At 41.5% G+C, this 21461-nt stretch overlaps 1 protein-coding gene across 2 annotated transcripts in view; it reads left to right on the top strand.

The window, feature by feature from the left end:
• Positions 1 to 21461, top strand: part of DGCR2 (DiGeorge syndrome critical region gene 2) — a 44683-nt gene that overhangs the window by 11210 nt on the left and 12012 nt on the right. For both annotated transcript variants that reach the window (XR_003093557.1, XM_025201523.1), the window contains exons 4-8: positions 6391 to 6516; positions 9027 to 9237; positions 10339 to 10415; positions 12289 to 12465; positions 13055 to 13258. Coding sequence is in view for 1 of the 2 variants with exons in the window: in XM_025201523.1 (XP_025057308.1) it covers positions 6391 to 6516; positions 9027 to 9237; positions 10339 to 10415; positions 12289 to 12465; positions 13055 to 13258 (795 nt within the window). In the remaining variant the exon portion in view is untranslated. The remainder of the gene's footprint in view (positions 1 to 6390; positions 6517 to 9026; positions 9238 to 10338; positions 10416 to 12288; positions 12466 to 13054; positions 13259 to 21461) is intronic.

Raw genomic sequence — 21461 nt, 5'->3', positions numbered from 1 at the left:
GGAAAGAGAATGTTTTTCTCTTCAGTGGATGGGGTCTTCCTAGGGTTCCCAAGGTCTGAGGCTGGCATGGCAAGATAATTTATGAACAAAGAAATTGGGGAAGAAAGTTGGGAGAGAGATCTGCATAGTTTGCATCCTGGATTTTAATACAAGGGAAGGAGGAAAATCTGCTAAATGAGGAAATGGCCATGGATAAAATTATCTGATGGCCGAAAGAAAAGGCAGCAAATGGGACGGGTACATAACTGAGAACAGTGTGGAGTTTAGTAGGCAGTGAAAGGATTCTTTATAATCTGGTTAGGAAATGGGGTGTGGCGAGTTTGAGACAACTGAAAAGTTTGTACTATGATGCAAGAAACCTGGACAATAGTAGACTGGAGGAACAAGAATGACTGGCACAGAGTGTAGGGCCAGAGATTTAGGGGTAAGAAAATACACAGTGGACTAGCAATTATGACTGGGACACAGCTTAAAAAGGGTACATGCTTTTCAGGAAAGGTGGAAATAAAGGTGAAGATGGGGGAAGCGGGTGGTGGCAGGGGGTGAGTGTTATACTTTAACTGAAAACATTGTGTAGGGGAAGGATGGCACTGGGAGTCTGCCTAGATTACAGGGTCAGATGGGAATGTAGATATTGGTTACTACTATTGTTGGGTAATACTACAGCAAGTTGTCAATAGGAAACATGTTCTATTCGGTCCCAGTCATTCCAGTATATGATAGTCAGAAAGGCCATATGCTTGATTATGGAAAATAGCAGAGATTTTCTTTTATAAAAGAGCTGATAAAAATTTAAAAAATGAACTTTTTACTGATAACTTATTGATACAGTCTAAATCTAATAGGAGGATAAACTGACTTAAGTCTTTAACTAGGTTAAATGCTTTGGGTTCAAAAAGGGAAGTATCTTGCCAAACCAAAGGAGGTAGGTTGGGGTGGCCAACCCGCAGCAAATGGTCTGCAAGTGGTATGGGCAGCCTCAGTACATGGCACAGGGCAGGGTGGCAGATGGGGCAAGGGGAAGGGGATTGGGATCAGAGTGGCAGTTGGGGAAGGGGCTGGGCTTACCTTGTGGCATGCCTGCTAAAAGTTGGCCCCTACTGAGCTAGGTGGTGAAGGTAGCTAGACAGAAAAGCTGGGACACTTCAGTGTAGGGGAGGCTTGGAATTACTTTGACAATAAACTCAGTGCATTGTTTGTGTTGTCATACGCAGCAATTTCCTTTTTTCTGGGACAGTTTCGCTAATCTGTCTTCAGAACACAATTTGTCAGTAAGTGATTAATTGCCATTATCTAGTTAGGACAAGTAGACAGAGTTCTTGCCAGTGACCTCTTTATAGACTTTTATTTAACAAAGGTTACATGAAGTCAAATGCCTTTCTTGTCTTCAACTTGCTTTCCCAAAATGAACATTTTTTTTCAACAGGGAATTATTTTTTGGTTGCAAACTTAAGGTGGAAGCCCTTGTAAGTGCTTTACTCTGTTCCAATGCTCACTCCCGCATTAACGGATCATTGCATCTGCAATTGTCCTTGATCCAGGGCTTTGGTGGGATAAGGCCCTGTGGCTGCTCATTCTTGTCTGCATACTAGGAATTACTGAGAGGATTTACACAGCATGTTCCTACAACTTCTGCTTAAACTGGGGAAATTGCATGACAATTCTTCTCAAATCTACCACTCTTGGAAATAACAGGAAATGATTCACGAGTAAACACACATGCAACAAAATGTCTAGAACAGTGGGTTCTCAACCAACTTTAGCCTCAAAGCACCCTTTGCTAGACTCCAGGCACCTCTCAGAAAATGCAGCTCTTTGTTTTTCACTGGTGTATTTGGGTACAGAGACTAGAGCAGTTCTTCTGCTGCAGAAAACTCAGAAAGACCACTCCAGGTCAGAATGTCTTTAATAGTATGGAGTCCTAGTTGAAATCTCTTGGTTCTTTTTGTAAATCATGTTTGCACACTTAGTAGTGCTAGCTTTGTGTGGCACCTTGGGGCACCTTTTGAAAGGATCTCATGGCACCCTAGGGTTCCCTAGCACCCTGGACAAGAATCAGCGGTCTAGGAAGTGAATGCTGATTATAATTTGTTTAGACCCTTGCCACGTACTAAACTGAAATGACCAATGATTGTCTCAATGGTAATTTACCCACCTCTTCAATAAACTTCTGTGTACATGATAAACTGAATGTGTCAGCCTAATGACATTTCGCAGAAAGTGGTTGAACTCTTCTGCCTTCACACTATTGATGCAAAAAGAGAAGTTTAATGGTAAAGCTATCATGACTTCTTGCTGGATAACCTGACCTTTCTCTCTCCCTCCCTGTCTCCACTCCCCCATTACCAAAAAGACCTCAACTTCATGGGTCAGCTTCAAATGCCTTACCTTCTCTACAGGTCTGTAGGCCAGAAGTCCAAGAGTGGGAGGGAGTGCAGCTGTCATCCATGGTATGGCCATTTCATCATAGGTTCACTCTTATGCTGCATGGAAGATTTTTAATTTAAGTTGTCAATTTGGAACTCGGCACAATTCTTTATCTTTTTTTCTCTGTGGTGTGTTTTTTTTTTTTTTTTTGTATATGTTGACCATTAATTTTTTTTTGTCATGACATTGCCCCTTTTGTGTAGGTTGATTTGATTAAGTCTCCCAGAAGGTCTTCACGGACTTCTCTAGGTTTGATGATCAGCCTTCTCTGTCTTGTTAGGTACTTGTATTTCCTCTTAGTAACTTTCTTCCTAACAAAACCCAACTTGAACAAAACCAAACCAAAATGGCTGTACTTCCCCATTCAGAGAGTCTCCCTGCAACTAATAGGATGCTTGCAAAATACCATTCTCTGTCTACTCTGTTTTGTCCCCCTATACAGCAACTGATGAAGTGAATTTGGGTACATGCACAGAATTAAGTAGGTAGGGAGGTAGATGGCTCAAATTATATGTATATGTAAAATTTAGTTAGTCTATATACCCTGCTTTCTGACTGACTTCAGACTACCACAGCTAAATACCTCTGTCTTCTCCTCAGCCTTTATGTTTAGATTGCAAGTTCGTTTGGGCAAGGACAGCAGGGTTTCCATTTGCAACCAGACTATGTAAAATATGTGAGGTGCAGACAGGCATTTGACCTTGGAAGAATCATGTTGATCTGGCCCTGCTAAACTACGCTTGTATGCTGCTTTCCAGTCACTGAAGTTGAATTTATCCCAAATTTGCATTTGCACGTCACTAGACTTCAAAGCTGCTGGGTTGAGTGTAGTGGCTTAAAACTTCCCAAGCTTGTAGCAAGTACTGTACATAGGTTAACTGGCTGTACAGAAAATTTGTGGGCCCTGGTAGCATTATAGCTGGCTGGGAAAATTGCGCTGCAGTTGCTACTGAAGTATATTCAGTTTTATCGTTGTGTGCTTTTTGTCCATATTTCACTTTCTATTCTTGTGCATAACAGCACTATAAATGTATTAGTTTAACAGCTGCCTAAGTGCTGTGAACTGAAGCCTCTTCACATTGTCTTCTGACTTGGCTTCACAAAAGCTTAAAGTAAACTTCCATTGCATTTTTTTTTTTTTTTTTTTTTTTTGGAATTAGCTGTTCCTTGATGCTGCATGAAACAAACACCAGCCAGTGGCAATATTATTTATAGCATTTGGGGACTGAATTTGTATAATACCCTTTTTATAAAGAAGGAAGAAAATGGGGGAACTACCATAATTAAATAATTAAGAAAATATTCCCAAGCATATAATAGGTTTATAGTAATCACACAGTAGTCCCTGTTCTGGAGGGAAACAGCAGCCCCCCCACCTCATCTATAGATTGCATCCAGGGTCTCTGTAAAGTCTTCTCTTGGTGCTGGCCGAAAGGGTCATCTTTGTGATACCAGGGAGGAAGCTGAACACTGGTGTGCATGATCTGACTATGGGTCCTATTTCTATTCCTTCTTGCCTTATGGTTCTGGGTCAAGTCCCTTAGGGGACTGTGCACAGACTGCTTGGATTACTTTGGGATGTGCTAGGGGATGTTCAGGCTTGCTGCTTGGTGCAGGTCTCAGGAATGCTCAGTTTGAACCTTATGTACCCAGTTTTTGTCCTCCGAACACTCCTGGGTTTTGACTCTGTGGCCTTGTCCCTCGGGATGGGAGAACCAAGGCCCACCCATTCCAGGATTTCCTTAATGGGAGCATGCCTTCCTCAATAACTTCCTCAGTAAATGAGGTGGGGCTATAGAGACAATACCTTCTTCACTACACAAACCTGACTAATCTCTAGATTTAGTCCATCCTGTGCACTGAATTGGTTCCTTTGGAAAACATCATGTGATTGCATGGTTGGAGATTATGAATAGTGGAGATACATGAGGTAGCTGAAATAATGTTTTATGAGACACTTTAAGAATGGTGGTGAGTGTTTTTTAATATGAACAGAACATTTCACCCCTTACTCTGAACTGGGGAAGTAGCTGACTTTGATTTAAGGAAAACACACGTGTGCACACACACCTGGCTTCTAAAACTTCATCCTGAATCATTAATGTTAGTAGTTAGAAGCAGTTTAAAAACAGGAGCACGTAATGGGAAGTGTTGGGCAACCTTAACTATAGGTGGCATTATAGTTCAATATGTAATGAAGCTTTCATAAATGAGAGCAGCTCCTTGTTGGTGCTTTTCTGTTTACTTGCAGCTAATCTTCTCTTGCACATGTGTTCATTAGTTTGTGATAAGCTGGAAGATATTGGCCTTGTGAGCAAGGGTTTCAAAGGAGGAATGAAATCTCCCTTCATAACCTCTGTTTTTTTGCCTCTTTAGAATGACAGGTGCAAGACTTTGTTCATTTGGCTTTATGAACTGTGGCCAGAAGGACTGCAGAGCTTCATTATCTGTCTGTTAAAGCCAGTGCTACTGCTATTGCTTATCACTGTAATCCGAAGTAGCAGTGAGAGATGTGGAAATGTTTTATTCCTTGTTGGAATTGTTACTTTGGGGTATTAAAGCTGTGAGCTGATATGGGCCTTAAAATTAGTTAATATCTTGCTTTCTCTGGAAATCTTGGAAAGGCAGCTTGATTGGTATCTTAAGAATTGCTTTTGCCATTTACTCTCTTTGTGGTAAAATCTGTAACACATTTTGATGAAGGAAGCAATAACCTGAATGACTAGAAAAGCCTTCTGTGGAGTACAGAAATGGCACAGTAGAAACAGTCAGTCTAGTGGCACCTTTGTTATAGGAATCTGCAGCTGCTCCTGGTTGCTTTCAGCTCCCAAGGAAGATTTTTTCTTTTAACTTTGTTATCCACATAGAGGCAGTTCAGTCCAGGTAGAAGCAAATCTAGATCTGAGGGTCCTCAGATTTATTGAGCAAGAGCTGATGTTGCATTTCTAGGGTATGTCACTTCTTTCATGGCTGTTTCACACCTTGTTCTGAAGGTAGGTTTCCTGGAATCAGTGTTTTATGTGAGAACATCTTGCGCAACAAGTTTAATACTCTAGATGCTAAAGTGAGGCAGATCAGCTTGCTTCATATTTGATCTAAATAGAATTTCATGGAAGTTACCTACAGATTCCCCCCCCCCCCTTTTGGGGGGGGGCTTTTCTGATAAAGACTTTAACAGCTTCCTTAACTGAGAACAACCATCCAGATCTTACCTCCACCTTTTCCCTTTTGGGTGCAATGCCTGAGCTATGTGCTCTGTGTATAGTCCTAATAAGCATATGGCCCATGCTAGGAATTGTCTCTTCAGTGAGTTTCTCCTTCCTTAACTGGTGATCCTCCACAACATATGGTAAACAGGCCTTTTAAAGGGCCTGCCAGTTGGTTAAAAGTGTTGAAACAGTCTAAATACAAAGTAAGCAAGTTCACATTATCCTACAAAATTAGACTTCCCTCTGCTTGGGAATAAGTGAAAACATTAGCCAGTTGCTTGGGGTGGGTTGCTTTTACCTGCACCATTTTAGTTTTTGCCCTGGAGTTCTGAGAAGTATTTGTAAAACATCAAGCAGGGAGCAGTCTCTAATAACCTTGTGCACGTGAACTCAGCAGCTGGTGGATGGATGGTTCTGTGCAAGCAGGAGTAGCAGCATTCAATCCAGCAACTCCAACTGCTGCATGTCACGTCCTGCGCACATCTGCCTCTGAAATCCTGCCACAGATATCTAGCTTAATTTTCAAGACTCATGTAGTGGCTTGTTGGCTCTCTTGGGTTGTAGCAATTTCATGTTTCTTTTGGGCCGGTGAACTCTTATTGCAGGCAACTCCAATTCATTGGCTTCTGGTCTTGAGTTGAAATTTGCTGGGACCTGTTGTGAGAGAGAGGTTTTGGTTTAATTTGCTGAGATGGAAAAATTGGCTTGCCTTGCATTTCTTTCACTTGTACTGAACATTCCCTCTTGTCTCTAGGCTTGACAGGGGACCAACGACCTTATCATGGGAAAGAGAATGTGGACTCCAGGCACAATCGAGGCAGAGGAGCAGATACGACCCGCTTCCACACTGTCAACGTGGCGCAGCCTGTCCGCTTTAGCAGTAAGTTGCAGACTGGGGAAGCTGGTCCAAATTCCTAGCAGTCTGTTTAGGAGTCTGGGCAGTTTCTTCTTGAGAGGCTTTAAAAAACTTCCACAAACTCTGCCTGTGGAAGTCCATGAAAGGGAGCAGAACTTCAAAGGCTCTTTTGTAAGTTAGCACAGTGATGCTCAGACTGTGGATCCAGAGCCATAAGTAGCTCCTCAGCTTATTTCTTGTGCAGCATTGCAAGTGATATTATGGTTTTTGATTGATTGATCTTTACTAATTGCACTGGGTATTGTTTCTGCAGTTGTGAATAGTGCAGCACATGGATCTACACTAACACAACTTGTGCAATTACATATTATAGTTTCTTTTTCTTTTGATTTGGGAATGTATTTGCTGTGATTTACCTTGGGCGGTTTGTGATGTCGTAGCCAGATTCAAAAAGGGATTGGACACATTCTTGGAAGGAAGGTGCATCAGTAGCAATTGAACATGGGAGCCAGGGTAACAGCCTCTGAATCAGAACTTCCTAGATCTTAAATGCTGGAGGCTCCGAGTGGGGGAGAGGCAGTGTGGGGTGGGGGGAGGTGTGGAAACCCTGGTCATACCCAGTTCACTTTCCTTTTTAGCATCTGCTGTCTGCCACTGTGACAAAGGTGACTGGGTGAGATGGACTTATGGTCTGACCCAGTAAATGGGTAGTTCCCATTTCTCTGATTTGTCACTGACTGCTGGTCCCTGAGCTATTCAGGACTGAGTGCTTCTCACTTTGCACTTGTTTCTAGGCAGTGTTGTAACACAGTCAACTTAAGGTCAAGAGAAGCATGGAACTTAAGCAACTTTGCCCAAAAACAGATATGCCAGAGACCTAAATATTTATACATCAGTGCTTTTTGCTAAGGTGCACTATATAGAAACGCTGAAAATACTTAGATATTATCTCTTATATTATATCTTAATACTTATCAGAGAATATTCCAGAATAGCAACAGTTTTCTTGAAAAAATTGCAGTTCTCTGTTAAATTGTGGTGGATTTTTTTATGAAGGTGAGGAATCTTTGGGAACGTGAAAATATGTCCCTGTATTTCCAGAGAAATCGCAACACAGGAGCACTTTTTTTAACAAGGCCTTGTTCAACACATTTGTGCTTAAGATGCATTGTATTTGACAATTGCAATTATTTAATGCAGGGTTGAATAATGACTTTTTAAGTGGGGAATAAAATGTGATTGCTTTCAAAGTAGTATTACTTTAGGAAAAAGTGGTGATATTGGGCAGCAATTCACTTTGAAATTTGAAGTGTTCAGGAATAATTTCTGAAAACTACTCTTTTTTTTTTTTTCAAAGTATTCATGCATAGTAGTTTAGATCTTATAGACTTTGAAGAAAGATGTTCTGAAATTGGAAAGAACAAAACTCAAATAACTGAGGGTAAAATGTGAATGGCAGGTATTGCAGAAATAACACTGGAATAGAATCAGGTCAAGCCGGATGCAAAAGCTACAATAATCTTTCTTGTTAATCGATCTAATCGTGCTGTCCGTCTCTGAACTACTCCTGGCTATCGGTTCTTTTCAGTAATACCAGCATTATAGAGCCCATTGCTCCATTTCTGTCAACAGTGCCTTTGTGCTTTCTTCTGCACTTCCTTTGCTTACTGAATTGACATCCCTAGACTGTTCTTTGTAAGACCATGTTCTTCGCCCTATATCCTTTCCAGAGACTCACTTCTGCAGTGATATCTGCAAGCAGTTTAATCTGGCACCAGTGACTCTTTTTTTTTTTTTTTTTTAGTGGCTAACATCCAGGAGATGCAGCAGTTAGCTCTTCCTCCTTCTCTCCCACCTCATTTAGTATCTGTTACGCTTCTTGCTGCTGGTTTGAAAATAGATTGATTAGTTTGTAAGCTCTCCAAGGCAGTGTGTTCTGTCTTGTACAATCAAGCCTGGATCCTGATCAGGGACTTCTAAGTGCTGTCACAATGCAAGTGAGAAGTAAATTGCTTTTGAATAGCTGAAGTGCCAGAGCACCTTCCTTTCTAATTTTTTTTTATTTTTTTTTATTTTTTAACTAGTTTTATATTGGGAGCCACTGCAGTGATCCATAATACACTTCTACTCCTAGATCGGGGTGACCAACTTGTGGTGTTGATGCCATGAGTGACATGGGCTGCCTGTGTTCATGGCATGTAGCAAATTGGGGAGGGGACTGATAACACTGTGGGTGGGGAGTCAGAGCATCAGATCAGGCAGCATCAGAAAACAGTCTATTAGGTAAGGGAAAGGGATCCGAGTGGCAGTCATTGTGGATGCAGGGCTAATTTTGTGGGGGGCCTGCCAAAACAATTGGCCCCCGCTGTCCCGGATGAGGGGGTGACATTTTACAAAGTGTCTGTGTTTAGTCCATTGTGTTTGGAATACTAAAAGTGTTCATGTCACCTTCACAAACCATGTGAAGTACATTGTCTCAGGTTAAGATCCTAATTTGGGGGGATGGTTTCCCTTCTATTCTCCATGTTTCCTAGGAAAGTGCCCAACAGGATGGCATCACTATGAGGGCACCGCCAGCTGTTACAGGGTGTATTTAAATGGCGAGAACTACTGGGACGCTGTGCAGACATGTCAGAGGGTGAATGGGTCTTTGGCTACCTTCACTGCAGACCAGGAGCTCCGCTTCATCCTGGCACAGGAGTGGGACCTGGAGGAAAAAGCCTATGGAAGGAAGGACCAACGTAGGTGAGTAGAAAGGGGAAAATGTAGCACCTGCATCCTAGAAACAGCTTGTATGTGAGAACTGGTAACGGCTAACTTGGTAGGAGCAAGGTACTTCCACTTGCTTAGTAGAATCAGTGATGACCAGGGACTTCAGTTTAGGATAACCTCATTGGAGCAGTCTAAGCTATTGTCAGTGGCCACCTGTGTTTTATGTTCTGTTTGGTGCTAACAGAGGCTACAGATGTCACGTGACAGAAGTTGTGTTGGTGGGCACTTTCAACAACATCTTTTATATATTTGAATACCCTGTCCTCTCTGCCAGAACTGTAGCAAGAATGACAATTTTTTCAGGCATTAAGTCTGAGTCTTTGGAGGAATGCAGTAGTTTTAGCTTTCTCTCAGTTAACTGAATTTTCTCTCTTGGTAAAAGACTGGTAAAATTGGCAGCCTGCAAGAGGAGATTGGAATGAGCTGTAAGGTGCCATTTTCAGTGTATCCAAAGAAAAGCCTCTGAATATCTGATAACTTTAGGTGGGTGGAAGAAAGCTGTCAGTTGCTTGAGTTGCAAAAAAACTACTTGCACTCACTTTTAAAAACTGATTATAATATCTGTCTGTTGCTTTCCACCTGTTTTTTAGGCTGTCATCAGTAGCACTACTATTCAGTAATCAACTGCTGATTTATTTTAATTCAGCATCGCCCTAGAGATGCATTAGACAGCATGAGAATATGCACTGCACCTTACTGGATTTGGGATACCTTTGTGGAATTCCATCAAGAAGATCGTAAACTCTTTCATGGCAGTACAGTCTTGGAGTAGATTCAATGCTGGGATTTCTGTGTTAATAATAAAATAAATCCTCATATGTTGACATGTCATTTATTTTGGTATTATCAGTTAGCTCCCTTTTGGAAATAGGCAGGCAAAAACACAAACAAATCTGTTGGTGGATATATTCCCAAGCTGTGGCTTTGAAATGTAGCAGGACAGAGCATTAATGCTCTAAAAAGTCCAATTAAAAGTGAGAAATTGTAAGGTCTTGTATTTGATTCCTTTTTTTTGTACAGAAGTGTTTTTTCCCTTGTGATGCTGAGAATTCTCAAATCCCTATTTCTCTGTAGGTTCTGGGTTGGATATCAGTATGTCATTACCAACCGAAATCGTTCTTTAGAAGGTCACTGGCAGGTGGCTTACAAAGGTAAGCTTCAGAAAGTAGATGTCAATTTTCAGGCATTGTGCTTAGGAAGTAAAGCCTGCTAATTATAGTCTAAAACCTCTATTCCCAATTAGGAATGTAATCTCTAGGAACTTTGCTTTGTCAAAGGTGGAAGAAATGTATGTAAAATAACTTTCTGTCCATCACTGTCCATGAATTTTACCTTTTGGCTCCTTTTATAGTAAATCTGGGGAAAAGAAATACCCTTTCCATCAAAGAGTAACTTAACCCCTGCTTGCTGGAAAGCTGACTACCCTGCCATCTGCTGGTACAAGAATTTATATCAGTGGCAGTACATGCTAAGCAAAAAGAAATGCTTCACTTTTTAAATGTTTTTACCTGTCATATTTTTTTTTTTTTTAATATTCCATAGGGTGGTATAAATTCTCGATGTTATAGCAGCCTGCTTTAGATGGCCTATTGGAAGTAGTCCATGCATTTAAAAAAAAAAAAAAATCATCCCCTTTTCATGAATTAAATCTCATTTTTCAAAGGGACTTTAGGTTGTTGGGATCCTAAATTGTTCACTGACTTCCAGTGAGGTAAACTTCTAGCTGTTCATGTCTGTTTGAAAATGGGATTTAGGTTCCTAATTCTCCAAAGTATTTTTAGTTCATGGCAATTTTGTGTGCCTTGAGCTCTCTTGAGAGATGACTATATAAATGCTCATTTCTTTAGAAGAAATGATCTTGCATTCAGTTAAACAGTATTTCAGCAGGCCACTGCATCGGGGGACTGTTTCCCTTGTTACTGCTGTCATGTGTGTGGTCATAAAAGTGCTGAAGCTAATGTTTTCAAGCCTGCCAGGTTAAAATGTTTGCTTCCTATGTCCATATGGAGTTATGATTTCCCTTTTGCGCGTGCCCCACACCTTTGAATTTCAGGCCACTTGGGCATCAAAATATAGATTTAAGTACCAAACTTTGAAATTTTGGAATTGAGAGGTGCCAAGGGCATCCCCTTTGTTTCCTGTTAAAAAGCCTGTAGAGGTGGCAGCATGAAATGCATGGTGTTTGAGGCATGATGTGATAAATATTTATTTATTTATTAATATACTGTTTGCACTTTGAGTGTTCCCTTCATAACTTTTTTGAAAGGGTTTAGCAGAGGTAAGTAAACATTGTGTACATTTTACAGAAAATGTAACTGAGGCACACAAATTGGATAACTTGCCTAATGTTTCTGAGTCAATAGCCTTAAAGTCCAGGAGTCTTAACTTCATACCCTGCACTTGGTCTGCCTGGTCAGAGCTGCCTTGCTCTATTTAAAGCATATTCCATGCACAAACATAGGGAAATGTTTTCACAAAATAATCTGTGTGATGGAAAAATCTTACAGCTAGTTCCTCAGGCCTGGCTGTTTGGGTAATCAGCACTCTGTTGCAATGGGGACACCAGAAACTGTAGCTGATGAGACACCTAAGGGGCCATATCCACAACCAGAAGTCAACCCAGTGTGGCAGCTCAATTGCTGTGGGTCCATTTTCACAGCTGTGGTACTAGTTTTGAGCAGCAGCAGGAAGGGGCAGTTTCAGAACTAGCAGGTCTGTTGCTTGCTGTTTCCTTAGTGTGGAAAGATGTGTGCAAAGTAGGTATAAAAAGATCAGGATTTGCTGCATGCTGTTACACAAGGGCAAGACTTGTTTTCACGGTATGTATAATGTAGTTTGTAGCTATAGCAGCATTCTTTTCACCAACATCGTGATTTTGGGAGGCTGTATGAATTACTATCCATGAAGGAACATTGCTACCAGAAATTAAAACTCGGGTACTGTTGGGTGCACATGGAGTAGAAAACTTTTTTCTAGCACTTTGTAAACCCACTGGTTGCTCAGACTAGTCCATTCTCATTGCAGGTTCCTCAGAAGTGTTTTTACCTCCTGATCCCATCTTTGGAACGGCCATGTCTGAAAATGAAAATGTTCTTTGTGCCCAGCTTCAGTGTTTCCATTTTCCCACTCTTCGGCACCATGGCTTGCATAGCTGGTATGCTGAAAACTGCTATGAGAAGTCTTCGTTCCTCTGCAAAAGGAGTAAGTTGATCTTGTAATACAATACAGATGGACCTGTGTTTGGGCACCCTGTGATTGGATATGGAGGAGTCTGTTGCTCGCCCTTTGTGCTTCTTGTGCTGTCTTAATTTTTAAAAAAGTTTGCAGTTTGAGGGGACCAGTAATTGCCAGTCATAGAACAGTGCAGGTTTGCACTCATGGCACTGCTGATTGTATGGTAGGGAAGAATGTCAGGCTAGAAAGAGAAGACGATGGTAAAGCCCTTGTTTGTTAAATATTGACCTGTTGTTCCAAGCTTCCATATGAACTTGTCTCTGGCTTCCTTCAAATGTACAACCATCATTAAATCTCACTCGCTTTTTTTATATTAAATATGCAGTGAAGAAGGGGAAAAATACTTAAAGCACTTGAATGGGCTTTCATCTGTTTCCCATATTCCCTTTACTTTTAGCACTACAAAGTCATCTTTGAAAAAGGGAAACCCCTGCTTTAATGATCTGTGTCATTAATTAAGTTTGTTTAATTTTTATAAACCATCAAGCAGAATGAGTTGGACTCATATTGCTTTGAAGGGATTGTTTGAAAGCACTGATGCATGTTTCTCTTCCAGGCCAGACTTGTGTTGATATCAAAGACAACGTTGTTGATGAGGGCTACTATTTCACTCCAAAAGGGGATGATCCCTGTTTGAGCTGCACTTGTCACAATGGTGAGCCAGAGATGTGTGTGGCTGCCCTTTGTGAGCGGCCCCAGGGCTGTCAGCAGTATCGCAAAGACCCCAAGGAGTGCTGCAAATTCACATGCCTAGACCCAGGTAAGAGGTGAGACCAGCATGATGGTGGCCAAGTGAAACAAAATTTTTTGTTCAGCCTGATCGGCTGTCTGCAGTATTTAAGCTGACAGTGTGCAGCATCCCAGGTGTTTTGGGAAATATTTTTGGCTTCAGCTGGCATAAGCCTTTCAAGGGTTTTTTGGTGCAGGAGAAAGCTGGATAGGGAAACTCTTGACAGGTGCCTTGTGGGGAGAGATCTCAGCCTGATTGTTGCTTGTACATTTAAAGGCAACAGCTGAACCTGTTCAAGATGTGACCGTGTGGGGAGGGGAATGTGCATGCAATCTCTCCTGATGGAAATGAGTTGGTGGTACATATGGAACCCTTGGGGAGAACTAGAGGAAAGTGAGAAGATCCTGGGGAGGTCTCAGCCCTGCTAACTTTTTTTTCTCTCACTGTGGAGAACTGAGAGAGTGTCCTTTCATTTGGGTGGGCTCAACCTGTCTGTGATGGAAGCATTCGTCTGAGAATGGTCTTGCCTTAAAAGGGTTAATACAACTACAGATATTTTAGGAGAAAGTAGCATCTTGTTAAACCTGGGCACAAACACAGTACTACTTTTTCCCCTTTCTGCATACCACTGACAACCTCCTCCGTGGTCTCCTCACTAATCTGAAAGAACAGCTTCAGGATCCCTCTGAACTTTGAGACAAGGGGAGACCCCAAGACCTGGACTGGCCAACAAAAACTAACAGGATTGTCATAGCAGGAACTCAGAGCAAACAGGCCCCCTACCCTCCATGTGTGGTAGCTGATGCTGTGTTCAGAGAAGCAAGGGCAAAATATTTCTTCAATTATTAAGCTGCTGCTTTATTTTAATTAGCAGGTATAATCCTTCAAGGATATTTAATGTGTCTTAATTGTATTTGTAAATGAATCTTCGCATTATTTTAGCCTAGAAGTGAACTCACGAGACCCTTATTTTTCCAATTTGCCAGCTCTCCAGAGTTGGGGACACTAAATGAAAGAGTGAAAATCGGCAACTGCGAAAGCTTGGAAGAAAGAAGTTCTCCCTTTATAACTGTGTAATTAGGCAACCTGTGGCAGTGAGTTCCATGGACATTTAGGTCAGAAGATGGCAAGAATGTGGGAAGGGATTGGATGGTTACATGGAATGCTAAGGACGTCCTTAATCATGTTAGTTAATATTATGCTGGAAACTGCCTGGTGTAGTGCTTTTAATTACATACTTGTTTGTGGTGGGTAACTTCTTCGTGCTGGGTGCTTTTTGTGGGGATGAGGGGTGGAGATAAAGGGGTAAGTGGCTTTTATTTATTTATTTATTTTTTGTGTGGAAAGGCCTTTATTAGAAGTGTCTTATCTCAAGGAGGGTCATACCTATCAGGTGTAAATCTGGTTGGTCTCATAATGTGCAGACAACAGTTTTGCGACTGCTGGGAAGGAGCTTGTCATTCTGACATGTTGCTTCCATTTATCTAAATAGAGATAGAGGGAGTCTAGATCCTTGGAGACTCATTGGGTTCATACAGAGTGGAATCCCAGCTTTTGAAGAGTGTAAAAGGTTGGTATGAATTCTAGGCACAAGAGGGGGAAGCTTTTGGAGTAAGGGAGCACTTAAACCTAGGTGTGGATTCCACCTTCGCTACCAAGGAACTAGCTCCAAAAACTTGACAGGGTTTTGGAAATGCTTTTAAACTAGCAAATAGGTTTCTTGGACCCTGTGGTCTGTTCCTTGTGGTTTCTTGGGGGAGCTAGTAGGACAGAACTTCAAGAGGAAAGAGGAGAAATGACTGCTAACATGGAATAAAGGCTATTGGAGATTTAGTGAAGTAGTCCAGGAAAAAGTCCTGTGTCTTTAAGATGTTTAAATCTAAATGTGGCACAAGGTCAGTCATCAACACCTGTACCACTACAAGAAGCTTAAAAACAGAAATAGGTGACCTAGAAGACTTAGCAGTGGAAGAACACTTTGCCATGATAGGTGTTCGAGTGGGTCTGTTAATTAGATCAGTGCTTCTTTTTTCAGTATTTGATTGCAAGCTTAATTATACAGCCTTAAGGTAAGCATGTGATGGGACAAATCAGTACAGTTTCCATAGAGGAAAACTATTTCCAATCAGTGAAAATTCTTTTTGAGTACGTCACCAAACAAGTGACTGAAAGGGAGCTAGTAAAAAGAGACCTCCCCCTGCTTCAAGATGACCCCTCATTATTTTAGAGTCGGAGGAAGATTTCTGTGTGGGCAGGCTCTTATGCAGTCAACTACTTCAGGAGTCTGTGTTGTCCACTGAAACACGTAAGGACCAGCTGCTGCTACTGCACACACTATTGGACCAGATGGATTGCTAGTGTGATTTGGGTACAGCAATTCAGATACACCCGGGCTCATAGAGCAAGCAGTCTGTGTTTGGCTTGTGCTTCTATTAGTAACAGACTCTGACATGTGTGTCGCTTGTGTTGAGAATAGCAAAATGGGACTTCCCTTTTGAGACCAGTTGCTGTTATCAAGGCCACCTGGACCGAGTACTCATTAGCTTTGATTTCTCCCAACCAGTAGATGGTGCTGTTTGTCTCCAAACAACTTTTGGTAACAGATATATTTAGCTTTTATTTTAGCTTATAAGAAGTAATAAATGTCTGTAATATTTTGTTCATTTTTTCTGATACTAGCCCAGTTATTTGGAGAGTTCTTTTGAGTCAGCATGTGGAAATGGAGCATTTGCATCTCTGCAACCTTATCATCCCCCTGCAAGCCAAGTGATTGCCAACTCAGTCTTCAGGTGTTTCATCTTCAGTAGGTGGAATAATCCTCTAGTATTGTACAGAGAATGAACATGGCCTTTTTAAGTTCCTCTTTACAAGCTTTTCCCTAATTTTCAGATGTATTTGCTGCCCTCTTGTAGAGAGGGGCTACTGTTGAGAACTACCACACTCATGCATTGACCACTCTGCCAGCAAGTGCATAGTTTGGCTGGGATCCCTTAATCCCTGCGTAGCCAAGATTACAGCCAGGAGGAGAAGGGGCGATGTCTGCCTGTACATCTGCGGAGTGTAATGTGGTCTGACAAGTTACGTAAGCCATTGAAGAGCACAGTATAGAAAGTATGCCCATAGGTCCTTCCTGGAAGCAGGTGCCTTTCTCCTCTTAATTACTCTGGCCTTGGTGGGTGGCTTGTGCACTGCCTTGCTGGGACACAAGGAGCTGTTGCTTCTGAGCACTCGCATTTAAAATGCTTTTTGCCAGGGGGCATGAGGGAGAACATAGCACTTGCTTGGCATTAAGATACTGGCAGATTTTATGTTTGTAGAGATACTATATATCGGGAATCATGATTTACTGCTCCCTGGTGCAGGAGGAATTGATTTAGGCTTTCAGGCTTGTATTTGTCTAAGCAGTTATCGATTCAATTTTCCAAGGAGTTATTGAAAGACTATGGCCTTCCATATCAATGACCGCCTTGTTATGTGCAGAGGTAGAGTTATAAATTGTACAGTTTAGAAGCATGTTAGTAATCACTCAGTCTATGCAGCCTTCATCAGATGAACTGGGTTCAGAGTCTAGCTTTTTGTTCTCGGTCAATAAAAATCTAAGTTGATTCTGCAGTATATTACTTGCAAGTTGCCTTTTGGGGTGTGGCAGCTAAGTTTTGGTGAGCATTTCAAAGGGGATTTGTTTAAAATTATAATGCCAATGAGTTGTAAGCTTGTTTGACACATCTCTGCATAAGAAAATAACCAATTCATATCTTCCTTGAATAAATGTTCACAAATTCTGTGGAGAGTTGTCATTTTCTCTCTCTTACCAAGCCTTTGGTTTTGAGCATATGAAACCAGCCAACTGGCTTCCATAGTTGCAGCCAGTCTTGGACAACTGAACTGTTAGCTTTGTTAATGGTTTAAAGGCTGCAGGCAGCTTCTTGCTTTAATGGTCACATTCAACATGAACATTTTTAGACTTTAACTTGTATTTGGAGAGAGTTGAGGGGGAACAGCAGCCTTCCTTTCATTCGTATCAGTTGCGTTAAGACTAGTCTTTGCTATAGTGCTACACTTTTATCTTCAGAAACAATTTTTAGTGCCATGTCAGCCACCAGTCAGGATTGAGATGACATAGGATAACCTTGTCGCAGTGTTCTCTAATCCTTGTCTATGCCGTGGGTCTTACCCATTCCATGAATAGTGATTGTGAAGGCTGTGTTCTGCCATGCTCTTTCTGCGCTTAAGCCCTTTTCTCACCCCCCACTCACTTTGCACAAAATAAGACTCCTTAAAAACGCCTTTTGAAATTCTTGTCCGTGAGCAGCTAGCTTTTTAATTTAGATGTTGGGAGAAGATGTGTTTAAGCTGTTGTGAAACTTGGTTCATAATGAAATCTGTTCTGGCTGTGGTGAACATTGACATTTTGAAATGAAGCACTTCAGTATTTCCCCTCTGGGGGGGTTCATACATTACTATTCTAGATGGCAAAACTAATGAATTACTTTCTTTAATCAGTGCAGATTTGTCATTGTCAGAGATTTCTGTATATCTTCCCAAAACCCGCTTTGCAGAAGAAAGAAAACTGTTTACTAATCAGGAGTAGGTAAATTAATCATTGGAGGAAAGGCTAAGGGGAAATAAATCTTGCCACTGAGTTGGCAAGTTATAAGTGCTTGCTGCTGTCTGAGTTGGGGAGTAGCTATTATACAAGAATATTTTAAAAGGCACCAGGAGGAGAAACCCTTCAGTGCTAGGAATGAGTCACGCAGTCACATCCACATAGTCTCAGCAGACACTTGATCCATTTCCATTTAATGAGGAAGAATTATAGAGGAATTGTTTTAGTGCCTTTGTATTTACAGTACCAAAGCAGAGGGAGAAGTATATGTGTATCGGCTTGGTCTCCATGGGTGTGATAGAAAAGCAATTTTTAGTGTGGCAGCTGTTCAGACAAATCTACCCACATCTTTCGGTATATTTTATTTCTTTTAATCTCTCTCTACAAATGAAAGAACTGATTGCACGGAAGTCTCTGTAGCAATTGTAAAGTGATATGCAGTTCTGGGATATTATTCCTGTCTCCAGTTCAGGATGGCTATTTTGCAGTCCACTGTTAATATTTGATAGATGCCTGCAATTTATTTAGGTGTAACATTTCCATGCTAGAGACCTAGGGAGTTCTGACTTTTTAAACAATATTGTTCAAGATTTAGTCTGTGTCATCTTTCAATGAGGGTTTGATTTATGGTAGAGTCCCTCATCAAGCCAAACTGGCTATATTTCTAGCCAAACCTTTCAAATCACAGTTAGGGGTAGTGTGAAAGAGGTCTGTGACTCAGAACTGAGCTGAGAATTGAAGCTGTGGCCAGTCTAAGGGATCTGTGAAAGCACAGCAGAATACGGTCTGTTTTTTTTAAATCGAGAATGACCAGGGAACTCTATCAGTGAGCAAGAAGAGGAAAGCTGTTGTGCTGCTGTTCCTTCGCAGTAGATGAGACTAGAGGGGCACCTTTAGATGATTGGTTTTTTGCAGGTCCCATTTTCATTCCATTTTTTTGTTTATCCTGTTGGGAGAAGGTTGTGATGAGTAGTAGAGAGGTGGATGGGGAGAGAAGCTAGAAAGATTAGATAAAACTAATTGTCTTGTGAAGAGACTAGAGAAAATGGTATATGTTAATTTTTAAAAGTTGAAAATTGTGGGGGGGGGAGGCAGAAAAGGAAGTTGAGGTATTTAGCAAGTTAGCATGGGAGGTAGGTTTTCTCTCCTGATTTTTATTAAATTCAGTTAATACTGCTAATTTAAGGTGGTAGATAAATCTGTGCATGAGATACATACTTGGATAACCGCTATTTGTGATGAAGCTGAGTGAGCCAAAATTGTTTAGAATTGTGGTGGTGAGTCAGGCGTTGTCTAAAGCTGTGCAAAGGTACAGGGTTTTCTAATATCTTTGGAGGAAACAGCTTTCCAAACTGCCCTGGAAACAAAGTCTGCTGTCATTGGGAAACCTTCTGCCAAAGGCTGAGAAAAAAGAACATGAGCTCTCCATTATACAAGGGGGTTTTACTTTTGCATGGCAAAATTTTACTGTGCTGCTATTGCCAGGCAACCACAAGAGCAGTCGGGGCAAGAAGGGAGGGGATAACTAGAGCTGCATTGGGCTCCATGCAAGGTGTTGGATATGGATGGCAGGAGCTGATGAGCTGTTTGACTTTGCGGGGGTTTGCAAACAAGAAGTGGGAGACACTTGGCTACTACGTGAGCAAATCTATTGGTGAGAATCTAGGTTTTGTAGTTGGCCTCTTTAATGAAAAGCCAAGCTGCTGTGCGCCAGTTGGCTGCGATACGCTATATTATAAAAACAAGCAGGAGCATATTGACGGTGTGGGTGAGGTTCAGAGGGTTAAATCTTTAAATCTGTAGTAAAAAAAATCCTGTGCCTAAATCTGTTTTACAATTACAACCTTGTTGGACAGTGGTTTTATTGCCTAATATCATTAGCTTGATCAAACAGGGCTACATCTGCAGAGCAGTAGAAGAACATTTTATTTGCCACATTGATGCCACTAACAAAAGAGCTGTCCTAGAATCAAATTAAGTGTAAAATGCTTGCTTTTTTTTTTTTTAAGGGGGGGAATTCCACCTAGCAAATCTCCAGTGGATCTTATCATTTGTTATAGACTACTTTTGTATCTGAAAATATTCATCTGCCTCCCTTCCAGCCTTGCTTCTCTATGCTAATGAAGCTCTGTGAAATCACTGACCCATAAAATCTAGCGCAAGGAGACCAGGGAATGTGCAGCTCTGTATATGGTGTATTAAAGTGATTTGCTTTGCAAAGAGTAAATTGCCAGGTATTTTTGGTTGCCTTATTTTCCAATCTGCAGTAAGTGGAAACTGTTGAAAGGCATGTAGTTGCCTTGTGTGGATCTCAAATGTACTCACAAAGCTGTAGGATCAGGTTTGACAATAATGAGCCTGGAGCAAATGAAACTCCAAACCAAATAAGACAGTTCTGTCTATCTTGTATATTTTCTAAGGTGTTTTTATCAGAAAGTACAGGGCATGCTTAAAAAAAAAAAAAAAAAAAAAAAAAGCGTGGTGAGGGAACGAAGAGCAGTCCTTCTATACAGTGACAAAAATGAAAATAGTGGTCAGTCAGAAATGCTGGTTAGCATAACATAATAGCTGCTTTTGTTCTCTGGCTGTTCTTATACATGGTCTCTGAGTCTAGTGGTACTGTGTGTTGTTGAATTGATTTGTTTTCAGAGTCTGAAAACAGAATGGTGTCTGTTTTTCATACAGTACCTTTGCATGATATCAGAAGGGCTGGGGACTTGCAGTTCATCTTGAGAAACAAAGTACCTGCCAAGAGGGTGGGTGGCAAGGTTTTGTCAGGATTGCAGTAAGTCCAATGAACCCTAACTTTTATGAACAGCAAGATGCACATACTTTATGTAGTGTAGACTGTGAGGCCTCTGTGAAGGACATGAAAATGTGGGTAAAGATCTGGTTTCAGGTGAATCCAGGAAACACTTAAATATTGTCTCAATATTTGGTCCTCAACTGGTATAAACCTGCTGCTAATGAAGACAGCGCGTTGTCTTGGAATCCTGACGAACTCATTGCTTACGTTGAACATCCAGGTAACAGTCGTCAAAAATACCTTCCAGCTTTAGCTCTCGAGTAATCTGGCTGTTCTTGTGACCGTGACCTAGCCATTGTGACCTATCTGCCATCTCCAGCTGCACTGTTTTAATAGCTTCTATCTGAGATTAGGCAAGAAGTTCATGGAAACTCCTTGATGTAAAATGAGCCAGGGAACCCACATGCGGTCTGTGCTGGCTCCTTGCTTGGTTTCAGATGCTGATAAAGCCCCTAGTAGACGGGCCCTTGGTTATTGCTGCTGTTTGTGACCCGCCACAGGAGCTGGTCTTATCTAGCACAGTATGGCAAAGGGTTTGTGCGTGGGGGAGCCCTTTCAGCAGCAGCAGTAGGACTCTGGAGTGGAGATCAGGAAGAGTTCAGCACTTGTTGTAAGGTTGTATTTCAAGCCTCTTTGCCAAGTGTTCACTAGATAACCATAACTGGACACCTCCCAAAATTGCGGTTGAAGTGCCTTGCGTGGTGGCTCCTTTTAATCTTGCTCATTTTGCTGTGCAAAGCAGTAGCGAGTGGCAGGGCTACTGGGGCCCCTTGGTCAATCAGTGCTGGGAGGCAAACACGTGGTGTATTTAAAACCACAAC

The sequence above is a fragment of the Alligator sinensis genome, unplaced genomic scaffold, assembly GCF_000455745.1.
Source record: "Alligator sinensis unplaced genomic scaffold, ASM45574v1 scaffold570_1, whole genome shotgun sequence".
Classification (NCBI taxonomy): domain Eukaryota; kingdom Metazoa; phylum Chordata; order Crocodylia; family Alligatoridae; genus Alligator; species Alligator sinensis.
Note: the sequence above shows the minus strand (reverse complement) of the source record. Positions and strands in the feature narration are given on the sequence as shown.